The sequence below is a fragment of the Hyperoodon ampullatus genome, assembly GCF_949752795.1.
Source record: "Hyperoodon ampullatus genome assembly, chromosome: 3".
Classification (NCBI taxonomy): domain Eukaryota; kingdom Metazoa; phylum Chordata; class Mammalia; order Artiodactyla; family Ziphiidae; genus Hyperoodon; species Hyperoodon ampullatus.
Window position 1 is genome coordinate 31,378,190 of NC_136916.1, and position 25,074 is coordinate 31,403,263.

Here is a 25,074-nt window from a genome sequence, read left to right on the forward strand (position 1 = left end):
CGTCCCCTTCCTGCCCCAACCGGCCACTCGAGTTCCCCCAGTCTCTGCATCTGTTCCTGCCTCCCAGCTTCTCTGCTAACATTTCTTATTTTATAGTCAAACCAATTTCCTACCACCACACTTCCAGTTCATCCTCAGCGACCTCGGAGCAAACTCTCAAACGATCCACTGTGCCCACGACTGGCCAGGCTACCCCAGACACCTCGGCCAGGCAGCCAGGCCACGGCTCATGGAACCTTTCTGACCCACCTTCCCAGCTCCTGTTCTCCTCGCTCTCTGGAACCCCAAAGCCTGCAGGGGCCAGTGCTCGGTTAGTTCATCTTTAGGAAGCACTATCCACCCCCAACCCCCAGCTCACCATGCATGACCTTCCCTCTCCCCAAGGCCAGTTCCGAGGTTCCAGGGTGTGTAGACAGGGAACCCGGCCTGTCTTATTCGGGGCGGCCAGCATTTTCTCCTGAGCACACAGGGAACCAGGTGTGTCCTGTCTTCCCAGTGAGATGGGGGCTCCTCGGAAGCTGGGCACCTCTGCTTCTCCCACCAGCCCTGACCTCCCAGTCAAGAACACGACGAGCAATGACCCAGACACCCGCTGTACTCCAGCAAGAAAAGTCATTGACGTTTCCATCGTGGAAGAGAACAGAGAGAAATTCCACCAGATCTAGTTTTTCAATCATGTGTGCAAACACCCCGAGTTCTCTCTCTCCCCCAGGGCCTCTTCATGTGAGGGGACAGGGCCCCAGCAATGGTGGAGCTTTGCTTACCAACCCACAGGAGACCTGTTCCCTGCAAAGCAGATGCAGGATGAGGCCACCAGCCCTCACTCCCCACCAGGCTCCGCAGAGGAGGTGGGTGGGCACGGAGCGGGGAGCAGACTCTCCCCGCTGGTGGGGAGAAGACCCAGGAGGGAGCTGCTTCCCCTGAAGAACGAGGACTCCCCGCGTGGGGAGACCCGGCTGTGAGGATGCACAGGAACGCCGGGACGAGGAGAGGAACAATGAGAGGGCAAGATGCCGGGCACCGACCACGCCGCAAACTGCCACGGTGAGGAGAGCCCGATGGGACAGAGAGACGGGGGCTTTCCACTGGAAAACGGGGAATCAAAACACTCTTTAAATACCTCCAACGAAGGGCTTCCCTGGTGGCGCAGTAGTTGAGAGTCCGCCTGCCAATGCAGGGGACACGGGTTCTTGGCCCGGTCCGTACCGCAAAAAAAAAAAAAAAAAAAAAAAAAAAAAACTCCGACGAGCAGAGGTGAAGTTCAACCAGAGAAGGGGGAGGACTCTTAAAGTTGAACTTCAAAGACCACTGGAGGGGCGGTAAGAAGGCCCATGACCAGCTTGCCTCCTGCCCGAGACTTCCAGCGAGATGCTGCCCGTCGAGGACCCTGTCCTGGTGGTCCTGGATGCAGTCCTCGCTTTGCCCTTCCCCTGGCCTGGCACAGCTCGGCCGACCCAATGGCCATGAACCTGAGCCCTAGGGAGCCTCGGGCTTCCCCAGGACACCTGACCCGCTGGAGATCAGCAGCACATCCTCCTCCACACCAGATCCCAGTCATCAGTAGCTGCCCCGTCCCTGGGGCAGCCCGCATAGGCTGAAAACCCTGAGGTCTCCTGCTCTGTGGTTCTGGAACATTCCTGTCCACAGAGACATGGGGAGCCACGGGCACCTCCAGCAGCCACCAGAGGCTCCCCAGGGCAGGAGCTATGACTATGGGGGCCCAGCCAGCCCTCCGCAGAGGATGCGGGCAGGGAACAGCATGCAGGAGAAGGAGAAGATGCCAGGAGGTCTACGGTGGCAGTCAGGACTCTTGGAGAGAACCCAAGAACCGACGTGGAGAAAGCAAGGCTTCAGGAAGAACACAACAGGGCAAAAAGCCAGCACAGACAGATGGTCAAAACCACAGCACAGCCCTGCTCTGTAGCCGGGAGGTGAGCACCGGCCAACAGATGCTGGTCTGGGCAGCGGCTGTGCATGACTTGGCCACGATGCTGCGGCTGGCGGGATGGAAAGCCCACGTGTGTTAAGGACCGACCTTGAAAGAGCAAGCAAAGGAAATCGTGGCTTCTGGGTCTGCCCACTCTTGGGAACGGACGCCCTGTTCCCGGGCCCTGTTCAGACACCAAAGACCCAGAAGGAGGGAAGGGAGGAGTGAGGGGAAGGGGCTGGCATGTGTGAGCCCTGCTCTGAGTCGCCTCATCTGTCCTTCAAGGGGCCCGGCGCCGGGCTCTCCTCTGAGAATCAACAGGGCTCCGAGATGTCCAGAAACTTGTCCAAGGCCTCAAGTTCACAGGGATGGGCCCAGTTTCCAGTCTCCGCTGATTCAGGAGCATCAGAGAAGGGCTGACAGAACAGGCCTGACACTGTCTGCAGAAAGCCTGCCTGCAGGTGGCCTTCGGCCCATCTGGGAACCTGGATTTCAGGAGGGTTCCCGACATGCCACCCGAAATGATAAGAGTGGCTCACCTTGCCTGAGGCATTTGGGCAAGCAGCGTGCTCCAGCCTGAGCCCCGCTTGCTTTCAGGAGCCTGGGACTTTGGTGCATGGCAGACAGCACAGGTGCCTGTGTGACCAGCCCCCAGTAAAGACCTTGGGCGCTAACGCTCTCGAGCTTACCGATGGCCCACGTCTCACACGTGCCGTCGCAGCTCGCGGCTGGGAAGTTCAGCTCATCCTGTGTGACCCCATCAGGCGAGGACCCTGGGTTTCCCTGGGCTCAGCCCCAGGCATCTTCTCCTTCGCTGGTTTTGCTCTGTATCCTGGTGCCGTAGTAAATCACAGCCTTGAGTACAACTATATGCTGAAATCCCTTGAGGCCTCTTATCAACTTATGGAACCTGGGGTGGTCTCGGGGACCCTGACAGGTGGGTGGATGAGAGATGAGGGCTGGGGGGGGTGGGAGGGAGGATCTAGTCCAGACAGTTTGCCCACGAAAGATCAGGAAACAAAGCCAGAGGCTGTGAAGTGTCCTACGCCTGACCCGGTTGGGTGGCTCCCTCAGTTCTCGCCAAGTTCAAGGCCCCACAGGGGACAGGGCAGCTGGACACAAAGATCAGAGGGCCAAGGCATAGGCCTGGCCTCTGGGACAGACCGGTGAGGAGGAAGGGCCAAGACGGTGGGCGGACAGCAGGGCACGGGGGCTGGGAGGGAGCCGTAGCAGGAGCCATCACGGTGCCACTCCGACTCCAAGACACGTCCTGCAGCCTCCTCTGTCTCCACACGTCAGGTCTTCCCACCCCCTGGGTCCTCAGGGGTGACATCCACTACCTGAGAGCCAAACTGTGCTCCTCCCAGCAGCCCAGCGATGGGCATGGTCCACCCCAGGAGAGACCAAATGAGAAAACACACTGAGGGAGTCAGGAGCCACGATCTACACTGTGGGACCAGGGTGCGTACGGAGTAGGGGGCAGGTGAGGAAGACCCTATGGAGCCGGTCTCAAATAGGGGGCACGTGTATGAACTCTTGGCTTTTAAAAACAGATATTGTCCAGCTTGGTTCATCTTTAGGGCCCAGGATCCACGGCCCCCCAGCAATGATGGGCAGAGCCCATCTGTGCCTCCCTCCCCATGGACAGGAACCACGGCTCCTTGAAGAATGGCCGCTTCCAGGTGTGGGGCAGGGAGTGCAAGGAGGTTGGAGAACATCTCATTGTCTCAGGAACGTGTTCCAAGACCACGGGCAGACTGCCAGGACGGCGCAGGGCCCAGTGGGAAGGCCCTGGCCAGATCTGGGTGATTTGAGCACCCAAGAGAATAACGATGGTAAGGGATTATAACACAAGTTTTTAAAAAAATATCTGGGAGTCCACAGTGAAAAGGGAGAGAAAAAAAGAGGGGAAAAGAAAAAAAGAAGCTCTTCTGCACAGAAGCACGTTAGACAGTAAAACTTGGAAGCAGAACAGAAGAGAAAATCACCAGTTTGCATTTCTGGCATTGTAACTGAGTCTGACAAGGTCACTGCTGGATGTGACACCATTGGGCAGAGGGTGCTGGGGAACTGGCTGCCCACATACTCAGCGTCGCGATATGGACCACTTGCCAACAGCAAGAAGGGGCTGTCACCCCGGCGTCTGGCCGGCCTCACCCGTCCCCAGAACGAGTGGGGCCCTTCCCCATCTCTGTCCTCGGCCACCTCCCTCCCTCCTGCACTGCAGAGCTCATCCACCCGTGCCCCTGCTCACACCCAGCTCCCAGCCCCCTCCATCTGGCTCCTGTGTCTGCTTGCCTGTCTCCCCACAATGGCAGGCTTGTGCACGGATCCAGGCACAGGAAGACGAGAAGAGCTGAGGTCAGGCACAAGCTGGGCACGTGGTTTACAGGCAGGAAATCATAGGACCCTCCCCTCTGGAGCGCCGCTGCGCCGGGCTGGGGCAGGGCGGGGTGGGGTGGGGGTGCGGTGGGCCACCTGGATCTCCACCCTCCAGCTCCATCTCCCAGCCCCGCACGCACAGGCCTCGAGAGGGCCGTTCCATAGTCCCGATGGTGAGCACACGCCCTCCCCCCGCTACCCGGCTCCCCTTCATGGTGTCTCTATTTCATCCCTGCTGCTGTGCACACCTGATCGCCAGCTTCACCTCACTAGGCCCGAGGCTGCTGCCCACCCCCAGCTTGCTCTACGTTTCACAGCAGGGGCCGGGGGGACTGTCCCAGGGACGCCGTCTCACCCCCGCAGAGGGGGTCTGCAGCTCGACCTGGCTCTCCTGGGAGCTCCTGCGCACGATTTTAAAGCACCGTCTTCCAAAGCTCACCTGTGTGTCTGCGTTTAACACCTTGATCCTCTGGGTGGAGATGAAGAGGTCCACTTCGGTGAGCGTCTGAGCGTCCCCCTCAGAATTCTAAGAAAGGATGGTGGAGACTGTTACAAACCTTTAAAAAAAAACTAACTCAAACAAAGGCCTGACAATCTCACGAAGGACCCTGAGCGCCCCTAGAGGGAGAAGCTCCTCAGCAGAAGCAGCCATGGGAGTCTAAACACAGGCCTCCCCAGCACATCCCAGCTGAGTGAGCTCTCTCAGGGCAGTTGGCACAGGAGTGGGAGGGGGGACCGCTTCCAGGAGGCTGAGCCTGGAGGGGCCCGGACGCTGGGGGGCTTGTGTCGCAGCATCCAGACCGCAGTCGCCAACCCCCGGAGAAGCGGGCCTGCCTGCCCACCCTTCCGGAACACGGCGGCTACACAGGGTCTGTGGATTGGAGCTACATTTCTTGGATTTGGGATTCCAAGTATCCCCAGGTAAAGGGGAAGAAATTTTTCCAAGAAGGTGGATTAGCATATCTGCATTTTCTTCTAGTTTAAAGCCACAGTCATGTCAACCCCCAGCAGCATTGGTCCAGCTTCCAAAACCCCTAAGGAAGCAAGACCTCAACCAGACGGGGCGCTGCCCTCACAGGACACTGGAGAAGCCATCCTACAGATGCCCGTTTTGTCATCTCCCGGGTACACCCATCATACGGCTGGAGCAATGTGCAAAAGAATGTTCTGGAAGCTGAATGCACTGCTCGAGGTCTGCCCTAAACTGGGACAGCCTGTCACAGGGGATCCTAAATACTACTGTGCAGTGGCAGTGACATGCGAGTTCTTGGGTTTCTCCACCAAGATAAATACTCCTTTCTGGTCACTGGGGGAGCCTCTTCTTTGTGGTCACTTGTGGATGGGGGTCCATACCCCTACAGTCACCAGCAAATCTCTGGGGTGGGGACTCACTGCCGGGGACACTGGTCCCTCATGGAGACCCTCCCATCATTGTTTGCCTGGCCAGCTGCGGGCAGATCAGTGAAGGGGCCCTTGGCAATGACCCTGAGCATCTTCCTGGCCGAGAGAAAGAACAATTCTTCATGGAGGTAACTGCTGGCCTGGCTGGCACCAAGGTCTGGTCTGCCTACACCGACCCCTCTGAGCTCTCCGGACTACAGACCCAAGGAGCAGGCCGTGGTCCACGCTGTCCTGCTCCAGCTGCCGGGGGGGCATGGGGTGACTGTGGGTGGGGGCCATCGCCTTGGGGGAAGCACACCCCACTGTAGGTCTGCAAAGCCAGGCTCGTTCCACTGTGCCTGGAGACACCCAGCACAAGGTGGCTTGTGCAGAGGGAGATGCGTGAGTTCCTTCCTCGCCCGCAGCTGAAGGCATCCCAGGAGAGGCCGCTGGGCAAAGAGCAAGCATCACAGGGAGGGAGGTCTCACTGCAGCGGGAAGGGAGACCCCGGGCAGGGTCCTCTGGCCACACTGCCAGAATGTGGTGCTACAGGCGGGCACGGAGGACTAGCTGTCCTGCTGCCCAAGCAAAATCCAGTGCCAAGGCAGCCCCTCGGACACAGAGCACTGGATACTTCCTGCATCGGGGGGATAGTTAAAACATGCCCAGCATTTACTAAACGACCAGGTTGATGAGCAAACAGCTGAAGGTCGACCCGAGATTTTTAAAAGCCTGCCCATGCTCCAGAAACTTCTCAATAGAGAAAGCATCCCTTGGGCAGACCGCATTTCTCATTATCCCGATTCAGTAAATTAAACTTAATGAGTCTAAATATCAGAGCGATTTAATTAATTCTGTGCAGGGGCCCTAGGCACTGAACGCATCACATGGTCGCATCAAATGCCACATTTAAAAACGTCTACACAAAACGGCCACGTCATGGCGGTAACTATGCTCTAGCTCATGGAGACTCTAAAAAAGAAAAATGAAAAAAAGGGCAACGATTAAATGCCTCTGTAAGTGGGCGGCTTAAAGAAAAAAAAGTGTCTGTGATTTCATTCAAAAGTCTAGCATTGACCTACCAAAGGAGGAGAAAAACCCATCTGCCACATCGTCTCTGTTCCTGGGGCTTCCCCCAGCCCCCTCCCCCTGCACAGGACATGCCACAGAAACACAAGCAAACCCCACATCCTACACACCGCTTTCTTCTTGATTTTAGCAGCCTTTTGCATCCTCTGAGCAGCGTGAAAGAGAAAAGAAAAACAGGTGGACGCAAAGCGAAGGAAGGACAGGTTGCTTTGCCCTCTCCCGACTACAGCGCAGGGCTCATGCCCGGAGCCCCTCCCCCTCCATCGAGGAGGTCAGAGTACGGTGAGGATGGGGAGGGGGCTGACATCCTTCCTCACCCCGCAGGGAGACCCCCGACTGCCCAGAGGGGCACCTCCTCAGACCACCGCCCCTCCCTCCTGACACCATCAGCTTTGCTGACTTGGTCCTGTCCTCCCCCTGCCCGGCTGCACCCACCCTTCAAACCCAGGTGATCCGAATGACGGGCACGGAGAGCTGCAAGCGCGTCAGAGTTTTCCTTGAGGTCATAGATTTAAATAAAACGTATGGGTTTTTTTTGCTTCCCTTTCTGCAAGTACTTTGGCACTAAAGATCCAGAGGCGGTCAAAATGGGATGAGAGGCTCTACACAAACATGTGACTGGAATGCTTCGGAACAATTACATTTTAAAAATCACGTGTCCTGGGTGCCCAGTGGCAGTTCCTCATTATGGAGCCTCTCTGTCCCCAGCCCGCATCCTCTCATCCAAGGCAAACTCTCCCTCGGCCCCGCCAGGCACCTCAGACATTCCCACTCTCGCGCACAGGGCTGTGGAGTCAGCGCTGGACAGCGGGCCGTGTCACCCATCCCACTCCAGTGCTCCCTGCAGGGAACCCGGGCGCTCCTGGGCTGCCCCTACCTTGACCCGGCTGACGGCCTCCTGTGCCTGCATCATTCTGATGTTTTTGGATGGGTTCCGCTCCGAGAGCAGCTGGGTGGAGCCCAGGTAGTTGGCAGCAAAGATGATCCCATCGATGAGGTCTTCTGGCTCACAGGGCCCTGGAACTGAAGGGGGCACAGTTGTCAGCCCTGAAGGACAAAGGCAAGGCAGTGGGGCCAGGGGCCACAGGAGAAGGCTGAACGGTTGTCCCGTCTGCAGGCAGTAGGGGGGCGGGGCTCCTGCCCCCGACAGCGCACCGTACAAGTAACTGCACAGATCAACACCCGGCCAGGAAACCCTGCACCCATGGTGTCAGGAGGATAATCCCGGGGCCAGGCAGCTGTCACTTAAGGCACCTGGGCCTCCGAGGGGACAGCCGTGTGCTGCAACCCCAGAGGCGCCCTTTCCCCAACATTTCCATGCCTGCCCCAGAGCCCTCGGTGACTCTGGACGGTGATGGGAACTGCCCACCGCACTCCAGTTCTGTGCCCTGGAGCTCCCGCGAGCCTGCAGACCCCTCACAAGGCCTGTCTGGCTCCTCCCATGCCATACACCCCAGGTCCAGGCTGGGTGACGTGGTCCCTGTTCCATCAGCTGTCTTGAGACCTGAGGTGCCAACAGCATGATCCGGAACGTTCCATCTCTGAGCTGTTTAATACGGGAACCACTGGCCTCACGTGGCTTTTGAGAACTTGAACATGTTGGCTAGTGCAACAGAGAAACTGAATTTAAAAATCCGTATGCAATCCTAATTAGCTGACATGTCAATAGCCACACGTGGCTAGTGGCTCCTGTCTCCTGGACAGGCCCCTCTAGGTAGGAGCCAATAAACCTTTTCTGTAAAAGGCCAGATGACAAAGATCTTAGGCTTTGCTATCTCTTTGCAGCTAGTCACCTCAGCATCTGGAGCAACAAAGCAGGCCCAGGCAGCATGTGTGTGAGCAAGCCTGCTGCACCCCAGCCAAGCTTCACACACGCAACTGGTGGCCAAAGGATGTGGCCCCGAGTCCACAGTCTGCCAACCTGGACGCCACTGCTCAGCCCTGCTCCCAGGCCCACGACCACATTCTTCACTTCCCTGCCTCTTCTCTCTCACTGCCCACCTCCAGCCAGAGCCCTTCTTTTGGGGACCATGGCCCTGGCTCTCAGCGCCAGTGTTCTGCAGTCTCACCTCCAACCACTGTTTCTGACACCACCCACTCACCCAGAGTGGACGGCACCATCCACCAGTTCAACACCACCTGCCCCGAGCCCTCAGCTTCCTCGCTCACATCCTGTCTGCCTGCCCTGGAGATTTAGCAAAACTCTACCCAGGCTTCCTCTGGCTGGAAAAAGTCCCCAGGAAGCCAAAGTGGTTCCATTACAAATTCATGGCCCTGGATGCCCTCAGAACTCCTTGGCAACCTTAACGGGCTCCTCTGGGAAGCGCCCCCTCCCCCTCTGTGCATGGCTATTTCATACCTTTCTCCATCCTCTTGCACTTCCCGCTGCCCCTCCTGTGTGTCCTGGACAGAGCATCACCTCTGCTCCCAGACACACCCGCATCCTGTGCAGTGGGCAACTGACCAGCCCTCCTTCCGCCTTCCTGTGCAGCAGTGGGGTCCCCACCTGGGGCCTGAGGATCACCTGCCAGCCCATCCCTCCCCTCCAGGACCCTTCCTCTCCCCCACCTCCAGCCCACGGAGCTGGTTTGTTCGAGTGAAAGCATAACGCACAGGTTTCCTGCAGGCACCCCAGATACATATCTTCTCCTGAGGTTTCAAGAGAAGGAACATTTCAGAGAGTAAGTGTAGAAACCTGCCCCAAATCCAGTGTCGGCCTGGGGTCCTGTCAGTGAAGCTGCACCTTCGTTCTCAGGTGACAACCTGCTCAGTGGGGTCCCCGCTGAGCTCACAGCCCCCCTCAGCATGGTCTCCCCACCACATCCGTCTCTGTGGGAAGGTTCTTCGCAAGCAGCTGACCTGGCTGGATCTGGAGGAGGTCAAAGTGCTCCGCAGCCTTGGGGGGAGTGGGCTTTGGGCTCTAAGGGGGGAGGGGGAGGGGTGGGGAGTGTGGGGAGAGGGGCTGGAGGGCCTGGTGGGGACCTAGCCCCTGGCAGGTTTAGAATCTCACCCTTTCAGTGTTTAAAAAGGCAACCCAAGAAAGTCACAATGTCCCCCGATGAATATTCAAATCGAGGGTTTCCCAACCTATTTTTCTGCAGCTGGGCTCGCAGGTCCAACGTGCCCTTTCTGGGGCAGAGCAGGAAGAACTGAGTTCTGTGGGGCAGGTACTTCACATTACCACGGTCACAAAGCACCGTCATCACCACAAGCCCAACCCGGACCGGAGAGAGTCAGGCTTCAAGGCAGCATTGAGGCCAAGAGGGCGTGATCCTGGCTGCGGGCCGCTGCAAGGCAGCCCTGCTCTGTGCCCGCTTCTAGACCCCCTGTTGGGGGAGCAACAGGGCAGCCTGCGGCTGTGCTCAGCCTCTCGGACAACCCAAGACAGGAAGAGCCACCCGGGACGGGGCGCCGATTCAGAGCCAGCGACTCCCCAGGCCTCTGGCCTGGGCACCAGCTCACCCCAGGGCCCAGGGCGCAGGCAGGCAGGGCCAGGGCTTAGCAGTGGGCCGGGCACAGAGAAGGGCTCCCCAAGTACTTTAATAATGAAAGCAGCACGGGGACAGTCCCGGGGTGATGGGGCACGGGACCTGCCCCCCCAACTCTGCAGCACAGGGAAGGCACCCCCGCCCCCTGCCGCCCATCTGCACTGAGGGCCAGGCCAGGTCCTGGGTGCTGGGACAGCAAAGGGGGCTAGGCAGGGAGGTGCCCTGTCTCTGGACACCTAGAGTCACGTGAACAAAGCAAACTCAGAAGCAAGGTCTTTTCAGAGGCTGAGAACCAGTGTGCAGGAAGCCAAACCCAGGCTGAAGAGACAGTGACACTGTCTGGATCTGATGATGGAAAAGGCTCATCTTAGGAGCAACAGGTAAGCGAGACCCAAATGATGGGATGGGAGACAGTGACAAGGGATGTGTTTTCTGGGTGTTATGATCAAGTGACATCCTCGCAGGTCCCAGATGTCTGCAGGAAAGCAGGGTCAGCTCTAAGGGGACACACGGAGCCGGGCTGGGGGTCCAGAGACCCGGCTGAGTCTGACCTCTTCCGCTAGCCCTGCTGGACCAGGCTTTGTGCCCTGGGGACAGCTGTCTAATTTTTTTTCACTCAATTTCCTTGCCAGCAAAATGGGTGGAGGGAGAGGATTCCTGATTTCTATCTTGACAGGGTTTTTGCAAAGATAAGATTAAAAATCTGAGTTTCCTAAATGCTAAAAGCATATAAAATGCAAAGCCTTAATTGATGAATTCTAGCTTTCATTTGCATCCTGCTCAAAAGATAAGTCATCCTGCGTGGATAAGGCAGAGCCTCGGGGGCCAGATGAGGGGGACAGCCGCCTGACAGCAGACTGTGCCTGAGGGCAGGTCACGCGCTCACGTGGCCTTGTGGGCCTGGAGGCTCGGAGGGCAAAGGGATGCCAGGGGGGAGGGTCACGCAGATGTAAGCGACAGAACCGGGACCAGACTCAAAGCAGCCACATGCTGGGTGACAGCCTCCACCATCACCCAACACCCAGAACCTCCTGGCTGCGAGTGATACGACCCTCTTTTAAACCCCGTACCTGATGGGGTGGTGGGAGGTGGCAGGTCATTTAAAAACAGCTGAAGCTGAAGTCATTTGAGGAGGGAAGGAGGGAGAAGGGAAGACCCCAGGCAGCCCCCGCCGAGCCCAGAATCACCTGCAGAGCCCCAGGAGCCTGCAGAGTCCCTCCCCTGCCTCGGAGATGCCCCTTCAGGGAAGCCGGAGGTGGGGGGGCCTGGAATCTGAACTTGATGCCCGCATACTGGGTCCCACTCCGGGCAGCCTGTTTGGAACCACCTGACCTCCAGCAGACAAGAGCTCCCCCCCCACGTTCACCTTAGGAGCAACCCCTCTGCCAGGCACAGGCCAGCACCCGCTTCGCCCTCAGGGGCTGGCGGGCGGCTGTCCAGGGACTCTGCTCCCGACAAGGGAGAGAAAGCTGGCTGACCCTCGAGGGGCTCCACGGCCAGGGTCAAAGCAGGCTGCCCCTTCCATCTCAGGCACCTTGGTCGCTGCTCTGCAGATGAGCAACCTTCTCCCAGGTGGGCAGGGCTAGGGGTGCCAGAGGAGGGGAGGGGATAATGGGAGCGGGGAGGCACCGGGAGGGGACCCCTCCCTGTCAGTCCATCAGCAGCTGTGGTCCACACGTGGACACATCGGGGACTGTCACCAGCCAGGGAGAGGCAGAAGCCACGCCCAACAGAGGGAACGGGGCGTCTAGCACAAGGCAGCAGCCTCCACCCTGCCCCTCAGGGCTCCTGAGCAGGGTACTTGCGTTTCTACCATCTCATGCCATCTGCTCCCCTGGTGAATATGGCCCCAGGGTCCATCTCTTGCAGAGGGTCACCTGCCCGATCCTCCCAAGTCACCCGCCATCCCTGCAGCGACCATTACCGACCAGTAGATGGCGTCACTCTATTCTGGGGGAAAGTCCAGATGGTCCCAGGAGCCCTGGGGTCACCGCGCGCCCCACACCCCTAGCCAGCGCCCAGGGCCTGGTCCTCAGCAAGTGTCCCCATGCCCTGTCTGTGGAGTGGGGGGGTCACATGACACTCCGTGCCCCCCCACCCCTGGGGGTGAGGGTAGACCTTCTGAGGCCTCCGTCTTCTAATGCTCCCCTTGCCAGTTCCCCAGGGGGGCCTTGGTCAGCTCCCTGGACCATTCTGTCTCACTCCACGCCCCAGAGTAGCCTTACTAAAGGCTGGCCCCATGTCCCCACCAGATCTGGGGCCGACCTGGGGGCACAGACTCCTATTGTGAAGGGTGCCCCATCCCGGGCAGTGGGGTCCACCACTCGCACCCATGGACACCTGCTCCCTGGGAAAAGGCCAGGGAGGGAGTGGGGGCTTTGTTACAACTCCCGCAGAGGCCGCCCTCCACGGGGCAGGGGGGTCTTCTCACTCCTGCTTTGATCTTTCTTCAAAGAGGAAACAATACACATGACACTGCCTCCAGCACCTTCCCGCCACTCAGACTCCCACCCAGCCCCACTCGCGTTAGGACGCAGAGAGTAGTGGCCAGCGCGGGGGGCGGGGCACGGGGGGGCGGGTACTTCAGCTTCACAGCCACAGCTCTCAACTCCAACCACCAAATGCAGAACCAAGGATCAAACAGCTTCATTCTAAGACTGAAGCAGCTGGCCCTGCATGTTTGGGTATAAACTGTCCTTATTTTGCTCAACTCTTGAATGAACCCGAAGCTGAGACAGAACAACAAAAGAACAGAGAGAGACGTTTGAAGGAGATTCGGTCTCCCCAGAGGGTGATTTCTCCAGTAACTATCTTTGCACGACAATACATGTACATGCATGTTATCAGAATTCCCTGCACAGCCTGGATAAGAAAAAGTAAGGTGCTCAGTGTGTTCCCCGCTGGAGGAAGCCTTCGTCTGAAACACCTGTTGGAGAACCAGACGCCCCACTGGCTTCTCTGAACACGGAAGGGGTGGGAGGTCCCCAGGGCCATGCCTTGGAGCTCCCGGCCCTCGCACCTTTGGGGGGATTATCCTGAAGGTGGGGGGTGGACAAGGCTTCCAGCCAGGCCAGTGGCCTGGCCCCAGGTGCTCTCATTCAGCTGTGCCTGCTGCTCCCTGGGGTCTTGGAGGGGGTGGCTGGGTGGAGCCAGGGCACAGCCTTGGATGGGACTGTGGGTGTGAGTCCAGAAAGCCTTCGAGTGCAGCCCCACCCCAACACACCAGACTCCTGGGCAACTTCCATTCCATCCGGCCCGCAACAAGCTCATGAAGCAGACCTCAGTGTCCTAATTTTACAAAGAATCACGGTCTATGTGGAGTCAAATAATTTTGCCTGAGATCAGTCACTGACTCAGGCACAAAGCATTTCTAAGTTCCTTCCACGAGGCCCTGTGTGACCAAAGACACGGAGCCCACAGTCACAAAGTAGATGCATCAGGATGGCCCATGGTGAGTGGCACAAAGACAGAACACAGTGGCTGGGGAGAAGCAGCAGGGAAGTCCGCCCTTGGGAGGGATCTGGGGCGGCTGCCCTCTGAGCTGAGCTCTGGAGGGTGAAAGGGAATCAACAAGCCACAGAGGGAGAGGAGGAGAGAGCTTCTCAGGCTGAGGCAAGAACAGGTGCAAAGGCCCTGGGGTGGCAGGGAGATGTGCAAACTGCTAGATGCAGGGGGTGGGCCAGCAGTTAGGATAAACTGAGGTTGCAGAGCAAGTGCCGGCCAGATGTGAGGATCCTGGGGCCCCACCCAGGACTGTCACTCCAGGGTATCAGTCAGGGAAGGAGCCCAAGCTCTCTGCCTTTACAAAGTAACTCAGGCTGCAGACAGGCAAACAGCATAGGGGAGGGAGGGAAAAAAGCTGGGAGGCTACTGAAGGAGTCCTAACAAGCAAGTGATGATGAGGATGATGATGGTGATGGTGATGATGATGATGGTGGTGATAATGATGGTGATGATCATGGTGATGATGGTGGTGATGGTGATCATGGTGGTGATGATGGTAATGATGGTGGTGATGGTGATGATGGTGGTGGTGATGGTGATGATGGTGGTGATGATGGTGATGATGGTGATGATGATTATGGTGATGGTCATGATGATGATGATGATGTGGAACAGGGTGATGAACAGACAGCGACAGACTGATTCACCCTGCAGGCTCAATCAGTAGGACCTGGAGGGGGCTTGGAGGAGGAAGGATGGAGAGCTAGAGAGCTCACTGCAGGGCTGGATGGATACAGCTGCTACTCACTGAGAAGAGGACCCTGGGAGAGTTCTGAGCTTAGGGCGTGGGGAGGATTCTGAGCAAGTTTAGTGGCAGGAGCCTGGAGTCCCCCAAAAGAAGCTCAGGGGGCAGCTGGACTCAGGAGTCCCAGGAAACTGCATGTCGGTGCCAAGTAAAGCTGCAGGCATGGGAGAATCACCGAGGGGAGGAGGGAGCCGGGTGGGGGAAGGGCTCTGCTGAGCTCTGACACTCTCTGTCCAGGCGGAGGAAGGTGACCGGCAAAACAGACAAAGAAGGGCACACAGACAGAGAAGGTGGAGGGAGGCCAGGAAAAGAAGGGCCTTAGATAGGGAGGCATACCCAGCTGTGTGGCGCTGGTGGGAGGAGAAAGGTGCCCCAGTGCTTATGGGGCAGTGACCTTGCATATGGGTTGACGGGTGTGAGGGAGGAACCGAGAAGGAGGCAGCCAGTCCCAAGTCCCAGTTAAGAAGCAGAGGAAGTGAGCATGGGGGTGTGGGCGGACGCAGGGCAGGACACTGTGTTCAGAAGCCAGTGGCCAGGAGCGTGGAAGATACAGGGGAGGAAAGATGTCAGATGGGCTGGGGATCCAAAAGGCAGAGGGGGACCTGACTCCACCGGGAGGAGGGGCATAGCCCTGACTGGACAGGGCGGGAAGGATAGACAGGGAGCAGGCTGGGCACGGAGGCCACGTCCAGGAAGCACCCAGATCATAGAAGAGCTGGCCTGGGAAGGGCCTGGAACAGGGAGAGGAGGCAAGAGGGAGGAACATGAGACTGGGCAGACCCGGGGGTGGTGTCTGGCCCCGGGTGGGCTCTGCCTGCCCCCAATACCTTGCCCACCGCATCAGCCTGTCCCAGAGCCAGACGCCCCAACACAGCCAGGGCGGTGCCTCTGAGAAGCCGTGCAAGGGTAAAGGTGATCCTGTAAGGCTGATGTAAAAGAGAAGACGCTGTCTGAAAGCCAGACCATGGGACACTCCCGGGGAGAGGCCACGCCTGGGTCTGCAGGCAGGTGGCAGCATCACTGAGGAAAGGGCTGAGGGATCCACAGGGCGGAGCGTTAGACACTGGCTGGAGATAAAGTCACTGACCACTGGGAGGAAGCGACTCAAAAACAGGGAGTCAAGGAAAAAAAGATCAAAGCCAAACCTGATACAGTGCATATATCTGCCCACGACAGGTCGTGGGCAGAAGCTTCCTGTACTTGGGAGAACTCTTTCCCAGAAAAAGCAGAATGAATACAAAAACTGGCAAAAATAGGAAAAGGCGTATGCATAAGGTTGTTTCCTGCAGCCCTATTTGTAACAGCAAAAAAACTGGAAACCACCCAAATGTTCCTGCAGAGGGAACATCCAACTGCACGGGGGTCAGGCGGGTCTCTGGAGCAGCAGAGTCCTCCACACACTGCCCTGCTCTGCCCAGCGTGGAACTGGTCACATCCAGGATTCAGGATTAAGTTAAAAAAGCAGGATGGAGAGACGGGGGTTACCCAACTCATTATCCAAGAAAGGGGAAGATATGCTTATAAGAAAAGTATGTGAAATGTCAGAAATGCTTATCTGTAGTGGGAGGAAAGGAACTGAATATCTGTGCATATACGCTGTTATGTATGTTTGATTTTTGAACCAAGTAAGTACTTTATATAATTATAAAACGAGATTAAATTTTAAAAAGTAAATTCCTAAGATTTAAAAGAAAAATGAATCTAAATGTGTATCCAGTTATGACCTAATCACAAAGAGAAGAACCATTCCGAATGATTGTCAAATGCAGTGATTTGCTGGTACATCCCTTGTGAGCTATACTCTAAAGACAAAAGTCAATGCAAACAAATCTTTACTGTATATACTGTAATCCAGTGTCCTCGGTGACATTGGTATTGCTATTCTGTGACTGCTGTATGATTAGTGGAATAAAAGAAATGCAGAATTATGTTGGTGACCTTGAGACTGGGGATTTGGGATATAGGAAAAGGAAGATACAAATGTAAAAAACCCTATAGTGCTAGCAAAGCATCAGTATGAATCATGATGTATTTTATCTTAAAAATATACAGAATATTAGTTACTTATATATACATATGGGTAATTAATTATCTCCAAAGTTAGCAGCTAAAATGATACACATTTATTATCTCAGTTTCTGTGGGTGGGGAATCTGGGTGTGGCTTAACTGGGTGCCTCTGGTCAGGGTCTCTCTCAAGGCTGGAATCACCATGACAATCATGACACATGACACATGACACCATGACTGTAGCCATCTTAATAGGAGAGGATCCACTTCCAAGTTCACTTATAGGGCTGCTGGCCAGAGACCCCACGTGGGCATCTATCTGACAGAGCTACTCACCACGTGGCAGAGTAGGCAAGCAAGAGAGAGCAGGAAAGAAGTCACAGGCTTTCTGTAACCTAATCTTGGGAAGGACATCCCTTCCGTCATATTCTGTCCACTAGAAGTGAGTCAATAAGTCCAACCTACTCTCAAGGGGAGAGGTTACCCAAGGCCACGAATACCAGCAGGTGGGGCTCACTGGGAGCCACCCCACCACAGATACATTTCTTACCCTTCTGACCAAATCAGTAGCAATGAGCACCCAAAGTGAGCAGATTACAGTCTCTAAGTACGATTTCCCAGGGCTCCTGTTAGAAACAACTTGTCCTAGTCCTGAAGTGAGAGGTGTTTAAGATGAGCCTGCAATATCTAGTCATACCAGAAAGCAAGGAAGCTACCAAAGACGACAGGGGTCATGTTGACAGGACTCGGGAACCAACCTCGGGAGGCTCCCACTGGCCAAAGGCAGGACAACCTCAACCCCAATAAGGATAACATCCACGACACAGTGGGACACGCCAACCATGCTTCAATCTTTAGAGGTTGTTAGGGAAACTTATTAATTTAAAATTTTTTAAATAAAGAGAAAGAATCAAGTAGTTAACTAGCTTTTCCTATATGAACCGTACTCTGGGTAACTGTATATTTGATGAGGGCAAGTTTCTCTGCAGAGGAAAACTCCAGATAATCAAGAAGAAATGAGAAATGATGGAACTAAAACACCATCATTTTGCAACCTCTAATCAATTAATGGATCTAGACAATGATCATTAATGGCTGCTAATATTACAAAGAGAGAAACAAAGAACCAGCATGTGCCTCCTGATGGAAAAACACAATACCTATGAAGGTTGGGTTTTTTTGCCCAAAACAACCAGACTAAATCTGATCAAGCCTCTTTATCTAAACACCCAACATTTTACAGCAATAACCCCAGGAGGATGCAATCAGCAAGATCCAGGCTGCAGGGCACTCCATGAAACAAATGATACAGACTCTTCCACAAAAGCAACAACAAAAATACTGTAAATGAGAAAAAAGAGAGATGGATAGAGAACCTATAAAATAAGACACATAAGAGAATGGGACATGTAGCTGATCCCAATGCATGGCCCCTGTCTGGACCCTCATACAGATAAGCACACTGTAATCTGGGGGAAGGCAAACACTGCCTGGGGATTTTTTTTTTTTTTTTTTTGCGGTACACGGGCCTCTCGCTGCTGTGACCTCTCCCGTTGCGGAGCACAGGCTCCAGATGCGCAGGCCCAGCGGCCATGGCCCACGGGCCCAGCCGCTCCGCGGCACGTGGGATCCTCCCGGACCGGGGCACGAACCCGCGTCCCCCACATCGGCAGGCGGACCCCCAACCACTGCACCACGAGGGAAGCCCTGCCTGGGGATTTAATGATACAAAGAAATGATTATTTTATTTTAGTTGTGGTAATAGTATTGCAATATCTTTAAACACAAACTTCCTGTCTTTTAGAGATACATATTCGAAACATTTAAAGAGGATAGTGAGATCTGAGGTTTGCTTCAGAATAATCTAGGAGAGGGTGGGGATGTAGATGAAGCAAGATTGGCCGTGAGCAGGTCGAGACTGAAGCTGAGGGCACAGAAGTTCATCATAGTATTCTCTCTGCTTTTGTATACGTTTGAAATTTTTTATGATAAAAAATTAAAAGGATGTATCTTCCCAAAAGGCGTCATTTTAAAAGAAATCACTATTCTATAGCATTGTTCCTTGTATTCTACCCAATCAATTAGACAAGAGGAAAAAGTAACAGAAAACAAGAGTGGAAGCAGCAAAAATCATTCTTATTTGCAGATGGCATGACTGTGTACCAAGAAAAACCCAAGAAAACAACTAAAAATCTACTCAAGAAAGAAAAGAATTCATTAAGGCAGTTGTTCCAAATTTAATATATTAAAAAATCAATAGCTTTCTTTGTAGCCACAATAGTAATATGTTAGAAAAAATAATGAAACAAGAGATAAGATTTATAAAAGCAATAAAAGGGATAAAACACCATGGAATAAACTAACAACATGTGTGTTGGATTTTTAAGTAAAAAATTTTATTGATGAAGATAAACAAGCTTGAATAAATGGAAAGATAAGTCCTTTTCTGGCTAAGATTCTATATTGTAAAGCTGACACTTCCCCTATATAGATAAATTTAATGCATGACATGCCAAATTAAAAAACCAATAGGAATTTTTATTGCATAACTAGATAAACTGATTCTAAAGTTTCTACAGAAAAATAAATATGCAAGAGGATCCAGGGAATTTGTGATCAGGAATGATGGTGGCAAGGGGAAGAACTAGCTGTACCAGGGAATAAAGTGCAGCATAAATCCAGGAAAGCAAGCAGCCTCGTTCGGGAACCTGAGTGGGCAAATCAGTGTAACAGATCCAGAAACAGCCCTACATGTACATGGCAAATTTCATGTATGATGAAAGCTGCATTTCAAACCAGTGGAAAAAAAGATTCATTGAATAGCTTTGGCACAACTGGTTAGCTGTCTCATTTGAAATGTTAACTTTTCCTGGATCCATATACCAAAATAAATTCCAAATAAATCAAATATTTAATTAATTCAAAATAAAATCATAAAAGCTCTAGAAGAAAACTTTATCTTAAAAATATCTGAGGACTGTGAAGGTCATACTAATCTCAAAAACTCAGTAACCTCAAAGGAAAAAGATGAATACACTTGACTACATAAAATGTTCAGCAAATTTTAAAATCTACAAACAAACAAACAAAAAAGAAATTCAAAAGACAACTGTAACCTGGGGGAAACTTTTGCAATATAAACCAAAGGGCTAATTTCCTTTATATGTAAAGAACAGCACAAATAAATAAGAAACACCAAAAATCTGATAGAGGGATGGGCAAAGGAAATAAACATGCAATGCACAGGGAAAGAAACACCAACAGCTCATAAGCATAGGAAAATCGTATCTGGGATTCACTTCTGATGGAAAATATGCATGTGAAACTACCAAGATACCACTTTCCACCCAGCAGCCTGGGGCTAAGAGCACACAGGGGAATGGCACACAGTACAGGTGACCCACATTCTCACATGGTGGAGAGCCATGTGACCTCTCTACCTCTTGGGAAAGCAATCTGGTCATCTTTATCCAAACAGGCGTGATGCTAACCTGTAACCCCGCTCTATCCAGGAAGTGCTTCTCTAAAACAACTCACACCATGGGACTTCCCTGGTGGCGCAGTGGTTAAGAATCTGCCTGCCAATGCAGGGAACATGGGTTTGAGCCCTGGTCCAGGAAGATCCCACATACCGTGGAGCAACTATGCCCATGTGCCACAACTACTGAGCCTGTGCTCTAGAGCCCGTGTGTCACAACTACTGAGGCCTGCGCCCCTAGAGCCCGTGCTCCACAACAAGAGAAGCCACCTCAATGAGAAGCCTGTGCACCGCAATGAAGACTAGCCCGACACAACTAGAGAAAGTCTGCGCACAGCAACAAAGACCCAATGCAACCAAAAAAAAAAAAAAAAGAAAGAAAGAAAAGAAGTCAACTCACACCTGATCACAAGCACTCACCCACGAGGCTGCTCAGTGCTGCACAGAGTGGAAACCATGTAAACATCAGTCCAGAGGGGGCTGATTAATACCCCATCCTAGGGCATCGTAGGGCCACGTCACTGACTCCTGTGTTACCACTTGCATAATTAAGTGAATTTATAGTTGTTGTCTCTACCAAGAAATCTATCAAGAAGTGAAATCTACCAAGAAGTGAGAGAGCTAAGTGCAGACCCATGTGGCCCATATCTATTTTAAGAAAAAGGTCTAAAATCAACTATACTTCAATAAAATATTAAAAAATAAATAAAAAGCTTCTATGTATAGTCTTATATATGTCCAGGAAATTTCTGGCAGGATTCACAGGAAATTTAACAACGGCTTCTACTGCAGAGAGCGATTAGGGGTCTGGGATGTACAGATAGAAAAGGGGAAGGTACCACAGGGATTTCCAGGGTAAAAATCATTTTTCAATCTTATGGCTCTTGGATTGATCCAAGCACTATTCACAGAAAGCTTAACAAACCTCTATTTGTGAATAAATGTTCCCATTTAAAAACAGGTCCAAGCCCTATTCATGCTGACCAAATAGAATACTGGAGACAAGATCTCACATGGTTTTGTTTCTTTCTAACAAGGAGAAGTCTTTTTGGTTTTCCTAAGCCCTCTATGGAACGCTCCGCTCCCTTCTGACTCCCACCCTCTGGCCAATAGCACCCCAGACCCAGGGGGCCCACGTGTCCACCCAGGCCTGCTCTGGGCTGGGGAGCCCTGCCCCTGTCACAGGCTGACAAGGAGGAGGTGAGAGCTGCCTTCAACTTAGGAGTCTTATCTGCACAGGTTCACCCCAATTGCTTACTTTAAGAGCAAACCAAGGCTGAGATCTGAAGTGCCCAGTGTATGAATATAGTCAAGTGGCTTCATCACCACTGTGAGGACCCCTCAGAGAGGGAAGCTGTGAGGCGAGCTCAGCCCGAGGTCTGGAAGTCGGGGGATGAGGCCCCCATGATCTCCCAGCACCCACGGTGGGACATTGACAGGTTCAGACGACAGGGTGTAAGGACCCCTTTAAGGGGCCCTGGATTGGAGGACCAGCGGCATCTGAGCACGAGCCCAGGGTCTTGGTGGGGTGTGGGTGGTCCAGGCCACCTCATGGGAGCCTTGGCTGCTGGACCAGGGGGAGAGCAGTGTGACGAACAGAACACCATCTATCAGCCTTTGTTTGGTGCTGAAGCTGCTGCTGTGGGGCTCCATTGCCCGAGACCAGCACCAGCCTTTGGGTTTTAATAAGCACATGTCTGGTTTGATAGAAAAGCTAGACTTTCACATATACTCGTTCAAGAAGCAGGTGACCCTCTGGCCCACGTGGACGCATGCTGCCACCTCCACGGCCCGCGGGAGGAAACACCCTGGCATTCCTGCTACTCCTTGCCGCCTGGGATGCCTCCCCACGGGACGGTGGGAGAGCTCTGTGCAGGGGTCCACCCTCCACAGGTACCCTGCAGTGTCAACCTTCCAAACCAAGAGGGTCCGAGAGGGCCAGCATCTTCCCACAGACGGTGGTCACCGGGGGTGGGGGGGCTCTTCCCTCAATGACTTGGTGACTCTGAGCCTGAGTGGGGCCAGGCCAGCAGCTCTGATATCCAGAAGGTTAGCCTCAGTGGACTCCCCAGAACTGGAGCCGTGCATCTTCACCAGGTGAAGGCGCCCCCACTCCTGCTGCACCCGGCGGGCTGCTCGGACAGTACAGCCGGGCGCGGCGAGCTCAGACCCCAGCCCGGTTCCCAGCCCAGGTTCCCATCCCAGCTGTGCAGGGACCACCTGACCATGCGCCCTCTCTGAGCCTCGGTTTACTCATCTGTGGCAGCACCGTCCCTGGGGGTTGGTAGGAGGTCACCGAGTCAGCGCGGTTAAGGCATCAGCGCCGTGCCGGGCCCGAGTAGCGCTGACAAGGACTATCTGGCCCATTACAGATGGTGTTGAATGAAGGCGTACTAGGGAGTCAGGAAACCAGCTCGGCGAGGAGGGCGGGCTGTCAAGTACCCAGACGTGCGTCCAAGGCCCGGTTCCGCCCTTTGGCAGCCATGGGGCCTCGGAGGAGCCTCACTGCTTCCTAACCTGTGAGTTAGGCTGACGTGAAGGAGATGCACAGGGCCCAGCACAGGGACTGGCACACACTCAGCGCCTGAGACATGTGAAGACGGCATCACTGTAACTGTTAACTATCAACTTTCTTTTTTTCTTTTTTTTTTTTTTGCGGTACGCGGGTCTCTCACTGTTGTGGCCTCTCCCGTTGTGGAGCACAGGCTCCGGACGCACAGGCTCAGCGGTCATGGCTCACGGGCCCAGCCGCTCCGCAGCATGTGGGATCCTCCCGGACCGGGGCACGAACCCGCGTCCCCTGCATCGGCAGGCGGACTCTCAACCACTGCGCCACCAGGGAAGCCCCATCTTTCATTATTATTAACAACATAGGATGTGAAGTAAGGCATGAGTTGGGACTGAAGGCTCTCCCTCACCAAGGCTCCAGGAAGGTTTCCCGCAGTGCAGAGCTGGCAGAAGTCCCACTCCTCCTCAAGGTCACAGAGGGTCTTCTCAGCCCTTGAGACCTTGGGCCGCAGGACTGAACGTGCCCAAAGACCCCCCTGCACTTGGAATGCACGCCTGCCAGACGGGGTGTGGCCGACACCGAGGGCATGTCCCCTCCAGCCCCCTCTCCAGACCCGCTCCCCTGCTTCCTGGAAGCCCAGTGGTCCAGGCAACCCTGAGGTTCAGGGTGCAGTCACTGGCACATCTCTGGCCGATAGGAGACAAAGAGGTCATCAGAGACTTTCAGGTTCAACTAAACACTCAGAGTCATGAGGGCTCCTAAGTTCAACCAGACGTGGGGCTGCTTCCTCAGAGGGAATAAGGCAGGAAGCACAGTCTGTCGGCTGGATTCTTCCCAGAGTCCACGCAGTGTCCACACAGCTGCCCAGGGGCTCGCCTCGAGCACGAGGGTAAGAAACACCCATCAGTGAGGGTGTGTGGAGCCGTCCCAGTGTCCCAGGAGACAACATCTCTTACACTCACTCCATGGGTAAGGCTTCCAGGGGCCCCTCGAGGGACACATCCGGTTACAAGGCACCCTCCATGGGAAGTCCAAAGCTTTGTACCCCCCAAAGATGCATCTTCCATCGAGATGCAGTCACCATCTTTCCCATCTCTACCACGGCTGGTGTGGACTTTTGTCCTTTTCTCTCTGCTTCCTGCCCGGAACAGGAAGTGGCGTCCAGAAGGATACGGACACTGGCTGGGGCTGAAGTGACCCGCCCGAGGAGAAGGCCGATCCCCGTGTCACAAACCCATGGAGCCAGGAGCCACTTGCCTCTGGACCTCTGTACACAACAAGCTTCCCTGTTTGGACAAGTTCCCAGCAGGTGCATGGAAATGCATTCCTAACTGATCAAGGTGTCTAATTTGGGGGTGGTTTCCCCACAATCATTCCATCCTAGGGTGTTTCATCATTATCTCTTCCTGTTCCTGAGTCAGACTTTTGGTCCTTCAAGTCTTTGTTGAATATGAATCCTCTGCTATGAAGGGGTGTGTGTTTGCTTTAAGATCGCTACGTTTTCATAACAGTCGAAGGGCTTCTCTTCTATAGGACACTCTAAAGTCCACACTGGTTTGAGCTGGTCACAAGCAGCCTTAGCCAGTCTGGGTTGGTTGGAGGCTGCTGTTTTGATTTGGTCTAGAACAGTCAGCTGGTACAGAGCGGGGAGTCTTCTGGAAGTCTGACTGCTAGAGGTATGCCTCGGGGCACCCAGGCACAAACTCTGCTTCCTGGTCCCTCCCCCTCCCCTCCCTGCAGATATGAGGCTGATTCAAGCCAGGGGGGCTTCATGTGCAAATCATCCCCCCAGACAGTTTGAGGGAGCCCTGCCCAAATGGCGCCATGAAATATGATGAAAAGTGAGCTTTGGGACTTCCCTGGAGGTCCAGTGGTTAGGGCTCGGCACTTTCACTGTGGGAGGCCCGGGTTCAATCCCTGGTCGGGGAACTAAGATTCCACAAGCCGCACGGAGTAGGCAAACAACAAAAAAGAAAAGCGAGCTTCTTGGATCCACAAGAGCCTGCATCACCAGACCAGTGGACTGGCACAGCCCCATCCTGGCATCCTGATCACCAGGGAGACTGGAGCTGGGATGTACCACATCCTCCCCTATGAAGGAGATGCTGGGTCCTGCTAGTCACTGGGTCCTGGAACAACCACACTAGCAGGCTGGATTGGGATCATCATAATCTACTGTGACCTGATGAAAACCAGTGTGATCCAGTCTGAACCAGCTAAAATGTACCCCAAACCACATGTAAACTGCTGAGCGAAATCCATCTGAGCCTACTGGAATTGGTCAAAATGGGGTCAAGCCTATTTGAATTGTGTAATATTGGTTCCGACAGTTCAAAACTGGTTTTTATCCAGCTGGAACAACACCGAGCCAGTATAACATGGAACCAGTTGCAACCGGGTTGAGCCAGTGAATTCACTTTTAACCAGTTTGAGTTGGTCTAGCCTGATTTAAACCAGTCAGTCCCTTGAAAGGGAATTTGAGGGCTTCAGTTTCCCGGGTTTTTTTAGTTCTTTACTAAAAAAGAAAACCAGGGTAGCGAAAGTCTAAAGTCATTTATTTCTG

General features: G+C 54.1%; 1 protein-coding gene across 4 annotated transcripts in view; it reads right to left on the reverse strand.

Annotated features, from left to right (window-relative positions):
• APBA2 (amyloid beta precursor protein binding family A member 2) overlaps window positions 1-25,074 on the reverse strand; it is a gene marked incomplete at both ends in the record, with an annotated part of 66,516 nt that overhangs the window by 17,595 nt on the left and 23,847 nt on the right. For 2 of the 4 annotated variants that reach the window (XM_079700348.1, XM_079700346.1), the window contains 3 exons: window positions 4,749-4,835; window positions 6,889-6,924; window positions 7,656-7,801. In XM_079700348.1, the coding sequence (XP_079556474.1) occupies window positions 4,749-4,835; window positions 6,889-6,924; window positions 7,656-7,801 (269 nt within the window). The remainder of the gene's footprint in view (window positions 1-4,748; window positions 4,836-6,888; window positions 6,925-7,655; window positions 7,802-25,074) is intronic. The other 2 variants (XM_079700347.1, XM_079700345.1) reach the window with 1 other exon arrangement.